Genomic DNA, 14539 nt, shown 5'->3' on the forward strand with positions numbered 1-14539 from the left:
ATGGACAGAGAAGCCTGACGAACTATAGTCCATAGGGTCACAAAGAGTTAGACACAACTGAATGACTAACACTTTAACCTCTCAGTCTAACATTAAACATCTTGCAAAAATCTGAACCTGGCTTAATGTCCTCTCATGAATGAGTCTTCATTAGGGCACAGACATCCATCCCTTCTTAGCACCTAATGTGTCCCTCATGCTGAGTCGATCATGCCTAAAGTTTAAGAAACAGGAGCTGTGCTAGGCACTACATGTTTTCCACACATCCTAACTTCAAGAACCATCCAAGGGAAGACAGAGATACATATTTCTATTTGCTTTTCATTTTGTAAAATAATTTCCTCCAATTAATTTTGTTAATCTCTTTCTCATGGGACTTAACAAGTATTTAAAAGGATGTTTATTGTATTTAGCAAGCATTTTTACTGTTTGTGGCTGAAGGATTGTCTAATCAGTCTACTTATTGCATCAAACATATCCTTAGATTTTCTGACATTTAATAAACTATCATTTTCCTTTCCAGATATCCTTATCTTTCCCTTCTCCGGTGTATCTCATAAAATCAGCTGCCAAATTCTCTAGACTGAACATATTCATTTCATTCTTTCAATTATTCAGTCATTCAATCAATCAACATTAGTATGTGTAAAGTATGATCCAGATGCACTCGTAGGCATGGAAAATCCAAGAAGAAAAAGAAATCACAGTCTCATGAAAAAACAAACAAGGATAAAAGTGTGATAGATCCTTGGTAGTTTCATAAACAAAACTTAAAAGGGCTATGGTTAGGTGACTGCTTGACCTGGACCTCAAAGGGTACATGGATCTTTACCAGGCTAAGAGGAAGGGGGAACGCTCTAAGAGAACAGCAACAGCAGGTCTGAAAACCAAAGTACAGAGGAAATTTTCAGGAGACAGGAAACTGTAGACCAGACTAGATTTTGGTGTAAGTAGAAAGAGTATTAGGAGGGTACTGGGAGATGCTGCTGATAGAGCTGGTGGCTCAGACAGTAATGAAACCACCTACAGTGCAGGAGACCCGGGTTCGGTTTCTGGGTTGGGAAGATTCCCCTGGAGAAGGGCATGACTACCCACTCCAGGATTCTTGCCTATAGAATTCCATGGAGAGAGGAACCTGGCAGGCTACACCCCATGGGGTCACAAAGAGTCGGACACGACTGAGTGACTAACGCTAACTAACTTAGGATGAGACAGCTGGACGGCATCACGATGCAATGGACATGAACTTGGGCAAACTCCAGGAGATGGTGAGGGACGGGGAGGCCTGGTGTGCTGCAGTCCATGGGGTCGCACAGAGTCGGACATGACTGGGTGACTGAACAACAATTTAGGAGTTTAGCCTGGGCTTATGTTCTCAGATCCTTTTAATACCATATAGGTGAGGTAAGAAAATGAAAAACATGTAGGTGAGGTAAGAAAACAAAAAACAAAACAGTAACAAAAACCCTATGGTTCACCTATATACCCATTTTCACATTCCAGTGAAAAACTAACTGATAAAATATATTGCACAAGAAGATTTTTGAGAGATCATTAATACTTATGCTGATGTATTAAGAGCTGTATGACTAAATCATCTGAACTACAATAAACAGTTGATCCTCAAACAATGCAGGGATCAGGAGCACCAAGCCCTCCTCATGGTATAAAACCTGAGTATAACTTTACAGTCAGCCTTCCGAACCTGTGGTTCCTACAGAGTTCAAGGGTCAACTGTATACATCATCTAATTATTTGAAAAATATAAAACTACTGCTGATGCAAATATGCATCATTATTCAGACTACAGGATTAACTGAACCAACCAAAACAAACTAAATTGATAATGATGAAGCTTTGTTGTTGTTCAGTTGCTAAGTCGTGTCTGACTCTTTGCAATCCTATGAACTGCAGTACACCAGGCTTCCCTGTCCTTCACTATCTCTAGGAGTTTGCTCAAACTCGTGTCCATTGAGTCAGTGATGCCATCCAACCATCTCATCCTCTGCCACCCCCATGATAAAGCTAACTCAACAGTAATTTGTAATTAAAAAAAGCAAGACTAGCAGCATTTAAAAATAATGATCTGCTTAAAATAACACTGGTGAACCTTCCTAAAGAAATACAAGAATTTCTGCTATTTAAAGGGTTATTTTAGTAGTGGAGAAAAAAGAATGAGGACATGGAATAAAATAGTAGCTTTGGATATGAAGTTGACAGGGTCATTTATGAGATATATACTTAAATAGGTCTTAATGGTGATCTACTGGTGAATGGTTGAGAAAAAGGAAGTGAAAATGGTTCTGATGTTTCCATCATGGGTAACTGAGAAGACGGCTTTGTAAAGACAGGAAATACATAAGGCGGCAGAGGCTTGAGGTTAAGTACAGGTGATGAGGTAAGTGATAAGTTGAGGTGCTTGTGAAATATTTAGGCTGAGAGAGCTGATGATAGTTAGAAATCATTTATTCATCACCAGGCATTAGTTAGGTACTGGTAATACTGAGATAAGAGACGACACCATTCCTACCTTAAGGGAGCTAACTATCTAGTTGGGAAGAAAGCTAGGCTTATGGACCCTTAGAATGTAGTAAGTACCACGGTGGAGGTATGAACTGAATACCATGCGATCAAATGGGAGGAACAATAATGGAGACTAAAGAGGTCAAAAGCAGTGAAAACTGGAGATAGAGATTTGTAGCCAAAACTATGTGAAGCCACCCCAACAGCAAAATATGAAAATTAAATCCTAGGAATATCAACACTAAAGAAGGATTCCAAAGATACAGCAAAAGACTCAGAAGGAATGATTAAAAATCTAGAAGAATTCAGAAAGATTTTTAAGAAGGAGATCATGGTTAACAGTTTCACAAACATGGAAAGGTATGCAAAACAGGGATACAAATGAAGTTTTGAGTTTTACCTTTTAGGTCATTAATGATTTTAGTGATCGTAGTTACAACAGAACTATTCTCATATCCACTCTTATCTTTGCAACTGCTACCATGCTAGCTCTGGATCTCATTACCAGTTGCCAAAAATCCTAAATGGTCTTCTATCCTCCAGTTTCTCCCCTCCCCAATCCACTATCCTATCCTATTCAACACTGCCTAACCAATCTTAAGATGCAGCTCATCTGCTCTAAATCCCTTACTGACCCACCACTATCTATCAAGTTAAGCACAATATCTAACATTTGCATTTAGGGCTTTTCACAAATGGCCCTATTCTTCCTTTTCAATATTATTTCTATTCTCCTTTATATATCCCACACCCTGCAAACAGTTCTATAATTAACATCTGGATAGTTACTCTCTCTGCTGTCCTCAGACAGGACCTACACTGGAAAGCTTCTAATTTCAAAGGTACAATTATACTCCATTAACACAATTATTAACACTCCCCACCTTGATTTTTAAGCTCTTAATAACAATTACAGGATATAAGGAGGAAAAAAACTCACAACAGTAAAAAAAATAAAACAAAACTTAGGAATGAACTGAAACATAAAAGTCTAAGGTCTATATAACGAAAACTTTAAAACACTCCAAAAGAACGCAAAAGAAATCATGAACATAGTAAGTCTCTTGTGTTCTTTCCTAAAGAAGGGTTAGCACCCTTAAGCTCTCTCTTCATGCTAACTTAACTTTTAATAATAAGCAATCTCAGCAAACAGGTCAACAGGGCTGTGTTTGGAAGATTTAATAATTGTGAAGTTCATATAGAAAACTAACAAACAACCAAAAAAAAAAAAAAAACTCAGAGAGGGAAATAAAGAAAACGAGACTAGCTCTGTCAGACAGTAAAATAAAATCTAAACCCTCAATAATAAGAAATGAACAGGAAAAAAGTTCAGAAATGGAAAAAGACACCCTGTAAAGGCAGATAAATTCTAAATGCAGCAAAGATTTAAATGCAAAAATCAAACAACAAAAAGAATGCAATAAAACATGACATACATCTTTATACACTTAAGAACAGAGAAGGCTTTTTTAATTGATTAAAAATCCTAAAGCTATATGAAAGAAAAAATGATAAATTACATTAAAAACAAATCTTGCATGTCAAGAATATCTTTAGCAAAATCAAGAGAACTGAAATTGGAAAAAATTCCAACTCATCACACAGGGCTTATTTCCCTAACATATATCAAACCCCACCAACTAGTAAGAAAAGGCTAACAGTCCCATAGAAAAGTGAGCAAGGGACAGGTACTGACAACTCTCAAAGGAGGAAATTACAAATTTTTTAAACACATGAATAAATTCAATCTCATTCATAAGAGAAACACAAATTAAAGCTACATTTAAAAATAACCATTTTTCACCTACATGCCGTATCATATTTACTAGTTCAGTCATGTCTGACCCTGCAACCCTTTGGATTGTAGCCCGCCAGGCTCCTCTGTCCATGGGACTTTTCAGGCAAGAATACTAGAGTGGGTTGCCATTTTCCTCATCCAGGGGATCTCTTCCCAACTCAGGGATGAAACCCGCGTCTCCTGTGTCTCCTGCATTGCAGGAGAACTCTTTACCTGCTGAGCCATCAGAGAAGCCCACTGAACAACCAAATATTAGTTTGATAATACTGTTTTGATAAGGATGTAGGATTTCAGGAACTGTCAACAAATGTAGGTACAAAATAGTCTATAGAGAGCAGTATCAATCAACAGTCCCAATGTATATATACTCTTTAACCCAGCAGAATCACTTCTAATAACTCATCCCATGGCTATCTTTGCACCTGTTGAAATGATAGCTATACAAAACTATTTAGTACAACAATGAACGAAACAGTAGAAGACAGAAGCTATCTATAATGTCCTCCACTGAAGTAATTCATGCAATAAATTATGGTACAGTCATACAAGAGTACTATGCCCCTATGAAACAGAACTGGAGGGCTGGGGAACAAAGTGAGGTCTCAACAGTTCATCAGAATCTTAAGATCTGGCAGATCAGAATGTGTCAGCATGAAAAAACAGTGAATACCTAAAAATAACATGGCTCTATGATACATCATTAAGTTAAAACAAACAAAAGGTTCAAATGAGTAATGTTCTATGTTATCATCTGTACTAAAAAAGAGGAAAGATATTTATATTTTTATCATTTATATATCAATTTATCTTTATATTTACTTACACATGCATAAAATATCTCCAGAATTATGCACAAGAAAATAAAAACAGCTACTCGTTGGGACTCAAAGTGAGAACTCAGTAGATGAGGAACAGAGATAGGAGGAAGGCACTTTTCACTATATACTTTTTATGCTCTTTGGTTTCTGAACATAAATTACAATTTCTAAAATCCATTTAAGGGTGAAATTCTGTAAACTGGAACATTACATAAACACTACATAATGCTCTGACACAGAGGTTACTGTAACCAAAAATCTGTTCAAGCTGAAAATACCTACTTGTGCAATCATTGAGCTTACTCTACCATAGCACATAATAAGTGTATTTAAGAAGGCTCAGTAGAGTTCCCAAAGCCAAAGAGTATGAACTGCAACTGTACGAGGACCCATACAACTTCTAAAATGAATGTTTCTGTTATTAGGTAGCTGTTTTTATAATAAATACTTCAATATATTAAAAAATAATGCATGTGATAAGCACATTTTTAAGACCACAGAACGAACTACTTTTGCTGGATTAAGCGAAAAAATATCTAAACCAAGTACCCAATTGTTCTTCTACAATAGACTGAAATTATTTTCCATAAACTGACTAATATACAAACCTTTAACAAAGGGCTGAGAATTAGTATTTTGCAGCATAAAAGAACCTTCTCATTTCAGAGGCTTCAAGGTAGTACCAACTGAGAGAGCTGAGAGTACTGAGTACAACTGAGAGGGCTCAGATGTTCTGTCTCCAGTGCAGTCTTTCCTACTGAACCAGACTCCTTCCCACAATGACTTACTTGGTAATCTCTCAGAGCTATCAGGGGTTCTCAGGACTAAGCTTTGACACCTAGAAAGTTCTTTTATAGATAAAAAATAAATCTCAGAGACAGGACAACTCTTAACAATTTTATAAAAGATAACCTTCAAATTTTAAAAAAGATATACTTGTTGATAGGCAATTCTAATAAAAAAAAATATTAATAAAACCACTGCAGCACATCATTCAAGCCACATCTTGAGTTACCGATGTTAACGAAAATATACTATCGCTATTATTACATATAAAACAAAAATTAACCTAAAAATTAAGAATCATGACTTTTATTCTAGATGGACTTTATCTGCTTTCTAATTTTTTAATTTTTGGCCATACTCCATAGCATGAGGAATTTTCCCTGACCAGGGATCAAACCCATGCCCTCTGCAGTGGAAGCTCAGTATCTTAAAACTGGACCTCCAGGGAAGTCCCCTGCCTGTATATCTTGACTTTAATTTCTTAAACCTCTTCACACTACTTCTACCACTGATTCAAAACAAATCATATCAATTATATATTTCAAGCACTTTTAAAAAAATATTATGATATAATTTTCCACATTTCATTTAACTGAAATGAATACTTTACCTTCAAATGATATTAATGTTTTGGAAGAATAAAGAATATTGCTTACTTTCTGGACTTCCCTGGTACTACAATGGATAAGAATCTGCCTGCCAAACCAGGAGACACAGGTTTGATCCCTGGTCTGGGAATATTCCACATACCGAGGAGCAACTAAGCTCATGAGCCACGACTACTGAGCCCAAGCTCTAAAGCCTACAAGCCACAACTACTGAAGCCTATGTACCTACAGCCTGTGGCCCGCAACAAGAGAAGCCACTGCTCCGTGCAACTAGAGAAAGTCTGAAGGCAGCAATGAAGACCCAGCGTAACCAAAAATAAATAAATAAATAATCTAAAAAAAAAAAAAGCTTACATTCTGAATTACTACCAAAATTACTACCCAAATTAATGACAAGTTTTAAGAGGCCAAATGTCTAGAAAGGGCTTCCCAGGTGGCACAGTGGTAAAGAATCCACAGCCAATGCAGGAGACGCAAGAGACACAGGCTTGATCCCTGGGTTGGGAACATCCCCTGGAGTAGGACATGGCAACCGAGCCCAATATTCCTGCCTGGAAAATTCCATGGACAGAGAAGCGTGGCAGGCTACAGTCCATGGGGTCACCAAATGAGTTGGACACGAATGAGCACAGCACAGCAAATGTCTGGAAAGGTTATTTCCCGTTTTTTAACTTCACTGTATTAAAATCTAATACATGTTTTCTTTTATACATGTCAATTACACCTAATAAACCAGAAGCAAAAAATAAATTAAAAAAATAACAAATGCTTTCTTCTGCTTTCCAGCTTCATCAAAATTTATTTCACAGCAAAATAAATCCAGCTCTATTTTCCTCTACCACTAATAATTCATATGCAATTGTGAAGCAAATAAGACTATAAACATGATTCATAAACATTCATCAACGACTGTATCCTTGTCACTTCAATGTAAAAGGACATGATTTTACCCAAATGAAAGAGTATACAAAGACATAAATCAGAACGCTCACTAAAAGCTTAGGAAACAGGATGGAGACACTTACCTACATAATGCATATTGAGAGCCAAATACTTGTACTGGAAAAGAGGGTTGTTATTGAGGCTACTTCTTTGAATCTGCTGGAAGAAGGAGCTGACATCCCAGCGGTAGAGGACATCCAGCAGCATGATGCTCGGCACCCGCAGGGCCACGTTCAGCACTGCCTCCAGTTTCTCCTTGGCAGCCATGTTTTTTCTTGGAGCAGACCTAAAATTCAGGAGATACAATATAAAAAAGGGAGTCACCTCAAACAGCTTTTAGATATCCTTTTATGAGTCTAATGGATCACATACTACAAAAACTATGTTATAATGTAAAAAGCTCCTTAGACACATCTACTACTTCCAGATATTTAGGAAATAAGCTTTCTATTATGTTTTCACATGGACTCTCTTGGGTCTGCTCAACTTTTGAAGGCTCTGAGGAAATGTTCGGGCCTCAAACTTTGTTTTTTAAAAAGCTTCTAATTCCAAATCTAGGCACTTAACAAAACAGCCTATACTGTAGCCTTTGTCCAATTATCTTGAGAAGGAAAATTCACTCCTATAAAATTCCTTGAGATTTATGCAGCTTTTTTAAAAGAGAGCAAATTTTAAAGTTATTACTTGAAAAAGCATAAGCTATTTAATAAAAGTTTAATAACTGCACATTGAGTATATAGCATCTCACCGTCTATCCTGTTTCTTATTACTTAAAATCAAAACTGAAGTACTCAATTTACATGATACAGATACAATGCAGAGAACTCAAGATATAGGTAAAGGCAACATGCTTTGCAATACTATCTCCTTGTATCATTAAACTTTCAGGGCTTCCCTGGTGGTCCAGTGATTAAGAGTCCAGCTTGCAATGCAGGGGACACCAGTTCGATCCCTGGTCCAGGAAGAGCCCACACGCCACGGGGCAACTAAGCCCACGTGCTCTATAGCCTGTGCTCTGCAATAAGAGAAGCCTATGCACTGCAACGAGAGAAATCCTGCACACAGCAACAAAGACCCAACAGAGCCCAATAAATAAATAAATACATCTTGAAGGGAAGAAAAAAAAAAAACCTCTTAGTATGAAATTCCCACCATCTGCTTTCAAAGTAGGAAAAAGCTCATCAAATTCTTCCCTGTGACACACAGACATGCTGGCACATGGAAGAAGTCAGGCATTGTGAGTCTGTAGCCTCTGTCTTTGCCTAGCTGTTGATGAGCAGTGGTGAATGGGGGGCTTAAAAAAAAAAAAAACAGGAAGGAAGGAAACGAAAGATCTGCCAGACAATCTACTATATAAAGGACAACCTAGTGCAATACTGCTTTATACGATAGAGCTGCAAATTAATCCAAGGAATTACAGAAAAGAAGACAGAAGTGGTAAAGGATAATTTTAGGAGTAACGGTAATTCTAGATTGTTGGCTCTGACAATATCCTTTTAAGAACTTTGCTGAGAAAGCAAAATACACTTCTAGCTTTGGCAGTAATTTCAGACATTACAGGACAAATGAAAACATTTATTTCCAAAGAAAATTATAGTGACAGATTGCTATGCTATGGTTAAATATTTGTCAGTATTTCCATTTCACCCTCTAATTTTCATAGCTTCCTAGCTCAGATAGTTGGGGGGAAAATGCTGCTCAGTTTGGCACACCATTAATATAAGTTTTTCCATCACTAAACTGCTTTATTATATATCATTCCCACTACTCAAATGTTACGCATGTTCTACCAATTATGCAAAATTAACATTTTTATAAATAAATACTGTAATTCTGATTACTTTAAATAAACAAGACTGCTTTAATAATTTTCGTCCATAAGAAATGGAGGGGAGGGATAAACTGGGAGATTGGGACTGACATATTGTTACATAGAAAACAGATAACTAACGTGGACTTACTGCACAGCGCAGGGAACTCTATATTCTCAAAATTCTCTAACAGTCTATATGGGGAAAAAAAATCTAAAAAAAGAATGAATTTACATACATGTATAACTAACTCACTGTGCCGTACACCTGAAGCTAACACATTATAAATCAACTCTACTTCAAGAAAAAAAATTTTTTAAACAGAATATTGTCAGAGAATCATAACCAAATAGCTGTGTCCTAAGGAGAAAAAAAAAGCACTGAAAAATAAAATCTCGAATCAACATTTATTACAAATTATACCGTTTAGGAGCCTAAATTTCTCAAAGCTCATGATATTATTAAGAAAAAAAATTCTAGGAAATATTCACATTAACATCCTTTCACCAGTGGCCCTGGGATGATTTTTATTCCCCTCTATCTTTTTCTGTTTGACAAATGTTTCACTATACCCATATATTATTAGGAAAAGTGTAATATAATGTGCCTAAGCTATCTGGATAACTTAAGGAAATACACAGGAAGTAACTACTTACTCTGGTGGTCAACCTGATAACTTAGTGCACTATTGGGAGTTCGTTTCAAAGTACATAAATGATAACATTTTTTTTTTTCTCACAAACCACCAGTCACGTGTGAAAATTACCATGTACCAAAATAAAAATGTCACTGACAGGCTTTATTCAGTAATGGAAAAGTAGCTATCTTTCCATATTTTATATTCCAATATGAATCAATACTGCTTTTGTAATTAACAAAAAAAGGGACAATTACTGAGTTAATATCTGTGGTCCATATTCATCTCACTTAGAGCCTTCGTATGTTTTTAATGTTTTCTTGTTTTTAAAAGTGCCCAGTTTCACTATTTATCATAGCTCTTAAAGGGGTAAAGAAAAAAAAAACTAAACAAAATACCAATCCTGCATTAGAAATCAAGATCCGAAATGCTAAGGGGAAAAAAAACTCCCTAATTCTTACATAGGACCATACTTCTATTACAAAAGAAGGCCATTAGCAGAATGGTATATGCTTCCCCTTATATACCACTACTTCACAAACAGACAAGAACACAAATGGGACAAGAACAGAACACAAACGGAACAAGAATAAAAAGAAAATCTTGGGTCCCTAAACCTACTGTTAACAGAAGAACATCCAAGACAGACACCTAAACTCTACTGCCTGGATGGAACAAAATATCCTCTTTAACAACAAATACATTGCTTACGAAATGTTTCATTTATTTCTGTATGTGAGGGACATTTCAGTAAGTCATTGGCAAGCTGGCCATGTATAGGGACGTGGAGAAAACAAATTTAATACATAGAAAGCTGAATCTAAAATGCTACCCACAAGAGCTATGGAAAGAAAAAGGTGGGGTGGGGGAACCATTGTGGACCATTCTTCATAGAAATGCCACATGATAGGGTGTGACCATTACAAATAAATACCATACACTACCCTCGAGCTCCACACACTAAACTAACAGCTAAACAAAATGTTGAAATATATTTTATTTGTTGAAACCTGAAATTAGTCACATGTACCAAATCACTCACATCTGCCAAAAGACTAAATTAAAAACATGAAGTAAGTAAAAATGGAGCCTTCTCTAAGATGTTTGGTTCAAGCCTAATTTATCTTTTTCTAAGACTTGTTAAACAGAGCTAGGGAGCATATTCTAAGTCAGAGGAAGCTCAAAATTCTCCTAAAACCAAACAAGATCAACTAACCATCAAAAATAAACAGAAGAGCTGAAGGCAAAGAAAATTCAAAGGCTTGACACTCTCTAAAGCCAAATATATGAAATACTCCCTGCCTTGTTCAGTTATGTACATTTTGCCTTCTGTGCATTTTTAAATTTCCTCCTTGAAATGTGGAAAGAACTGAGAAAGTAACACTCTGACAAATTGTCTCTGAAAGTAATGAAAACTAAATGTGGCTCAAAGATGCTTTACACAGTAAAACAGCTTTAAAAAAAAAAAAATCCATCCCTTTCCAGTAACAGAAAAAGAAAGGCTCAACAAAAGCTAACGAAAAACAGGACCACAGGATTTCATTAAATGACATTCCTAGGCTTGGAAGCAGCAAATTGCTACCTAGGAACACAAGAATGTCCTGTACCAGCATAACGTTGCACAAGTCATCGTTCACTTTTGTGGTTTAGGATACACTGGGGACCTCATTCTACACTTTCAGAAAATACTACATTTTAGTTTTGAATATGAAGAAATCAAACAAATCATCAACAATATGAGAAATATAAGTTTTTAACGTCAGAGCTCTTCTCATCAGCTGAAGAATTATGCTAAAAAATAAGAAATGAAAATGTTCTTACCCAAAAAGGGAACAGAATTCACATCTCCTAGAAAAAACAAAAATAAGAACGCCTTATAACCCGATTTTAAATTATTCAGTACAATATTAGATAACTCGGAAAGTTTTTACACCTTTCCTCCTCAGCATAAGGAGAAAAACAAAAAACTATCATTCACCATCACTCTCCTTTCTCTGTCCAATCCAATTTGGGGGGGGGGGGGGATTCTACCATCAGCTAAGGCCAATCTTAATAAGAAAGACATTTTCTGGCTCTCCGGATGTTAGGATGGTAAGCCCTGAAAATGTTCGAGAGCAGAGCTAAAGCCTAAAACCGTAAGTAAACTCAGCCAAAAACTCAAATACCGGGGAGAAGAACGCACTTCTTACATAAGCATTGGCAACACGTTTTAAATATAGCTGATCCTTCCCACTCCCAGTCATTGCTAACTAACTGTGTATGTACCTGATTTCCACGTAAACTACTAGCGGTTCTGTGGTTTCTGGTCATCTCCAAATCAGCAAACTTCCACTCTGGGAATCCACTCTGCATACAAGGGCCATCTTTCAACTTAAGCAGGCAGACAGAGGAAATAAAAAACTGCTATCTCTGCCATTGGGCGCTCAGCCTGGGTCACGACTGCAGCACCAACAGCTCATCCTTTGGGCAAGATTCAAGATTCACCAGAACTACACAGTCCGTATTTTAAAAAATAAAAAGACACACAGTCCCTCTCCTTTGCTTTCAAAGTAGTTTCCTGTTTACTGCTGACTGCGATGCAAAGCCATCCATTAATCTTTGATGCCTTCTCACAGCAGAGCCCCCTTCCTCTCTCCCCGCTCCGCCTCCCCCGCCCCCCACGCCTGCTGACCTCAGCCGCGTTTGAACTATAGTAACCCCAGCCCAGCTCGCTGCAAAGCCAGCAGCGCAGCAGCAGCGGGGCCGCGGCCGCCGCGGGGCTAGGGGATTACGTCCACAAAAACTCTGCCAGTAAAGAGGCCCGTGCCAGGGAGCTCCCCTCCCCTCTGGCCAAGGATGCTGGTTCCGCCGCGCCACGCACCAAAAAGATTCTGAAGCAAGACGCAGGCGAAGTTCTTCATCCCTGAACAGAAAGGGGATCTATTCCCAAAGGGCGGGCAAGGGTCTTGGGATCCTTGGTTGAGAAAAGCAAGTGGAGAGGGATGCAGAAGGCCTGGCGAACGAGAATAGCAGCGAAGGGAACAAAAAGGAAAGGATGAGGACCGCTCATACTGTAAAAAAGGGCTGACAGACATGATATAGTGCAAATGGGTCCCCATTTGAAGAATGACTTGGCAGGGCTTTCTGCACCCCAAAACCACCTCAAACCGAATGAAAGGGGGGGGGGGCCGAGTTTGGGGCTGCGTAAAGCAAAGAAGAGTAGGGTGAAATAAGAGAGGGAGGGAACCTCGTGAGCCAAGTGGACAAAGACGCAAAAGACCGAAAGTTGGACGTGGGAACTGGAGGAAAAGCGCTGGAAAGGAGCAGCTGGAAAGGGGGCAGCTCAGAGGGGCTTGGAAAAGGCCCTAAAAGGGGTCCTGGGAGGCGATGGGGCAGCGCTCAGAGCAGGGGCATCTTAGGAATGCTGGGGAGACGAGGGCTCTCTCCAGGAGGGTGGAGGTTAGAGAGGAGCCGGGGAAGGCCCCGGAGCTGGGAAAGGGCGCTCTGACCGGGGCCCCGGAAGGGGAGGACAGAGCCGGAGAGAGCCGAAGCGGGGGCCAGGAGGGCCGAGGGAGGGGCTGGCGGCTGGGAAGGAGGGGGCGCTGCGGGTGAAGTGGGGACGAGGAGGGAGAGAGGAAGGCGGCGAACGGGGAAAGGGGCGAAGGGGGAGAAGAGGACCGAGCTGGCGACGGGATGGAGGAAGGGAGTGAGGAGGGACGGGGGAGGGGGAGAAGAGAGGATGCAGGATGCGGGCGAGGGCGCCGGGAGAAGAAGGGGCCGACCCGGGCGGACGGCTCGTTCACCTCAGGCTGAGGCCTCCCTCCCCAGGAGAGGCGCCGCCGGCGGACAGAAGGGCTCCGCAACTCCCAGGCTCTCTCGCTCGCCTGCCCTCCCGCTCTTCTCGGGCGGCGGCAGCAGGGGCCGGGACGGCGCGGCTCACAGCGGCGGCTTCTCCGCGCCGGGCCTTGGATGCTGCGTCTCGGGAGGCGGCGGCAGCGGAGGCGGCAGCAGCCCGACCCGTGCGGTCACCATCGTCCGCGGCGGCAGGCGCTCGCGGGCCGAGCTCCTTAGCAGCCGGCGGCAGCCATGGCCTTCTTCGTTCACTCCTCCCGCCCCCGGCGCTCTGCGGCGGCAGCAGCCCGGGTTCAGTCCTCTGCGCCTGCGCGCGGCGCTGCCAGCGCGGCGCGCCCCTCCCCCGTACGGGCGCGCGTGTGCGCGCCCTCGCGCGCACTCACAATCGCGCCGCCGGGTGGTTCCCGCGTCGCCTCCGGTAACCCGGGTGGGAGACACACGCCTCCCGCAGCCTACACTGCCAGGCTCCCTCCGCTATGGAGACGCGTGCCACGCCGACAGCTGCACGCGCACTGTGACACGCACCATTCTGACACACGTGCGCTCTCACACTCCCCAAACACCAGGAGCCACAGCCACACCGCTCACACCCACACTTACCTGCCAGGACCACGTGGGCGAATTGGAGAGACTGATCCTTAAGCCGATGCAACCGCAGTAGCAAAGAGACTGATCCTTAACCCGATGCAACCGCAGTAGCAAACAGGCCAGATTTTTTTTTTTAACTCCCTACTGACTGGTCTAGATTGTCAACTCCTTGGCGTCAGAGACCGTATCTGTGATGG

The 14539-nt window shown here is 40.5% G+C and overlaps 1 protein-coding gene across 4 annotated transcripts in view; it reads right to left on the bottom strand.

Moving 5' to 3' along the window:
• RNF145 (ring finger protein 145) overlaps window positions 1-14008 on the bottom strand; it is a 59983-nt gene extending 45975 nt beyond the window's left edge. Inside the window, exons 1-3 of one of the 4 annotated variants that reach the window (XM_061151853.1) lie at window positions 13706-14008; window positions 11745-11771; window positions 7559-7761 (exon numbers count right to left, since the gene is read on the bottom strand). In XM_061151853.1, coding sequence (XP_061007836.1) covers window positions 7559-7742 — 184 coding nt within the window. In that variant the 5' untranslated portion in view covers window positions 7743-7761; window positions 11745-11771; window positions 13706-14008. Of the gene's footprint in view, window positions 1-7558; window positions 7762-11744; window positions 11772-12188; window positions 12457-13705 lie in introns of those variants that run through there. The other 3 variants (XM_061151854.1, XM_061151855.1, XM_061151856.1) reach the window with 3 other exon arrangements.
• Between the last annotated feature and the right edge of the window lie 531 nt (window positions 14009-14539).

Source organism: Dama dama, chromosome 9, assembly GCF_033118175.1.
Source record: "Dama dama isolate Ldn47 chromosome 9, ASM3311817v1, whole genome shotgun sequence".
Lineage (NCBI taxonomy): Eukaryota > Metazoa > Chordata > Mammalia > Artiodactyla > Cervidae > Dama > Dama dama.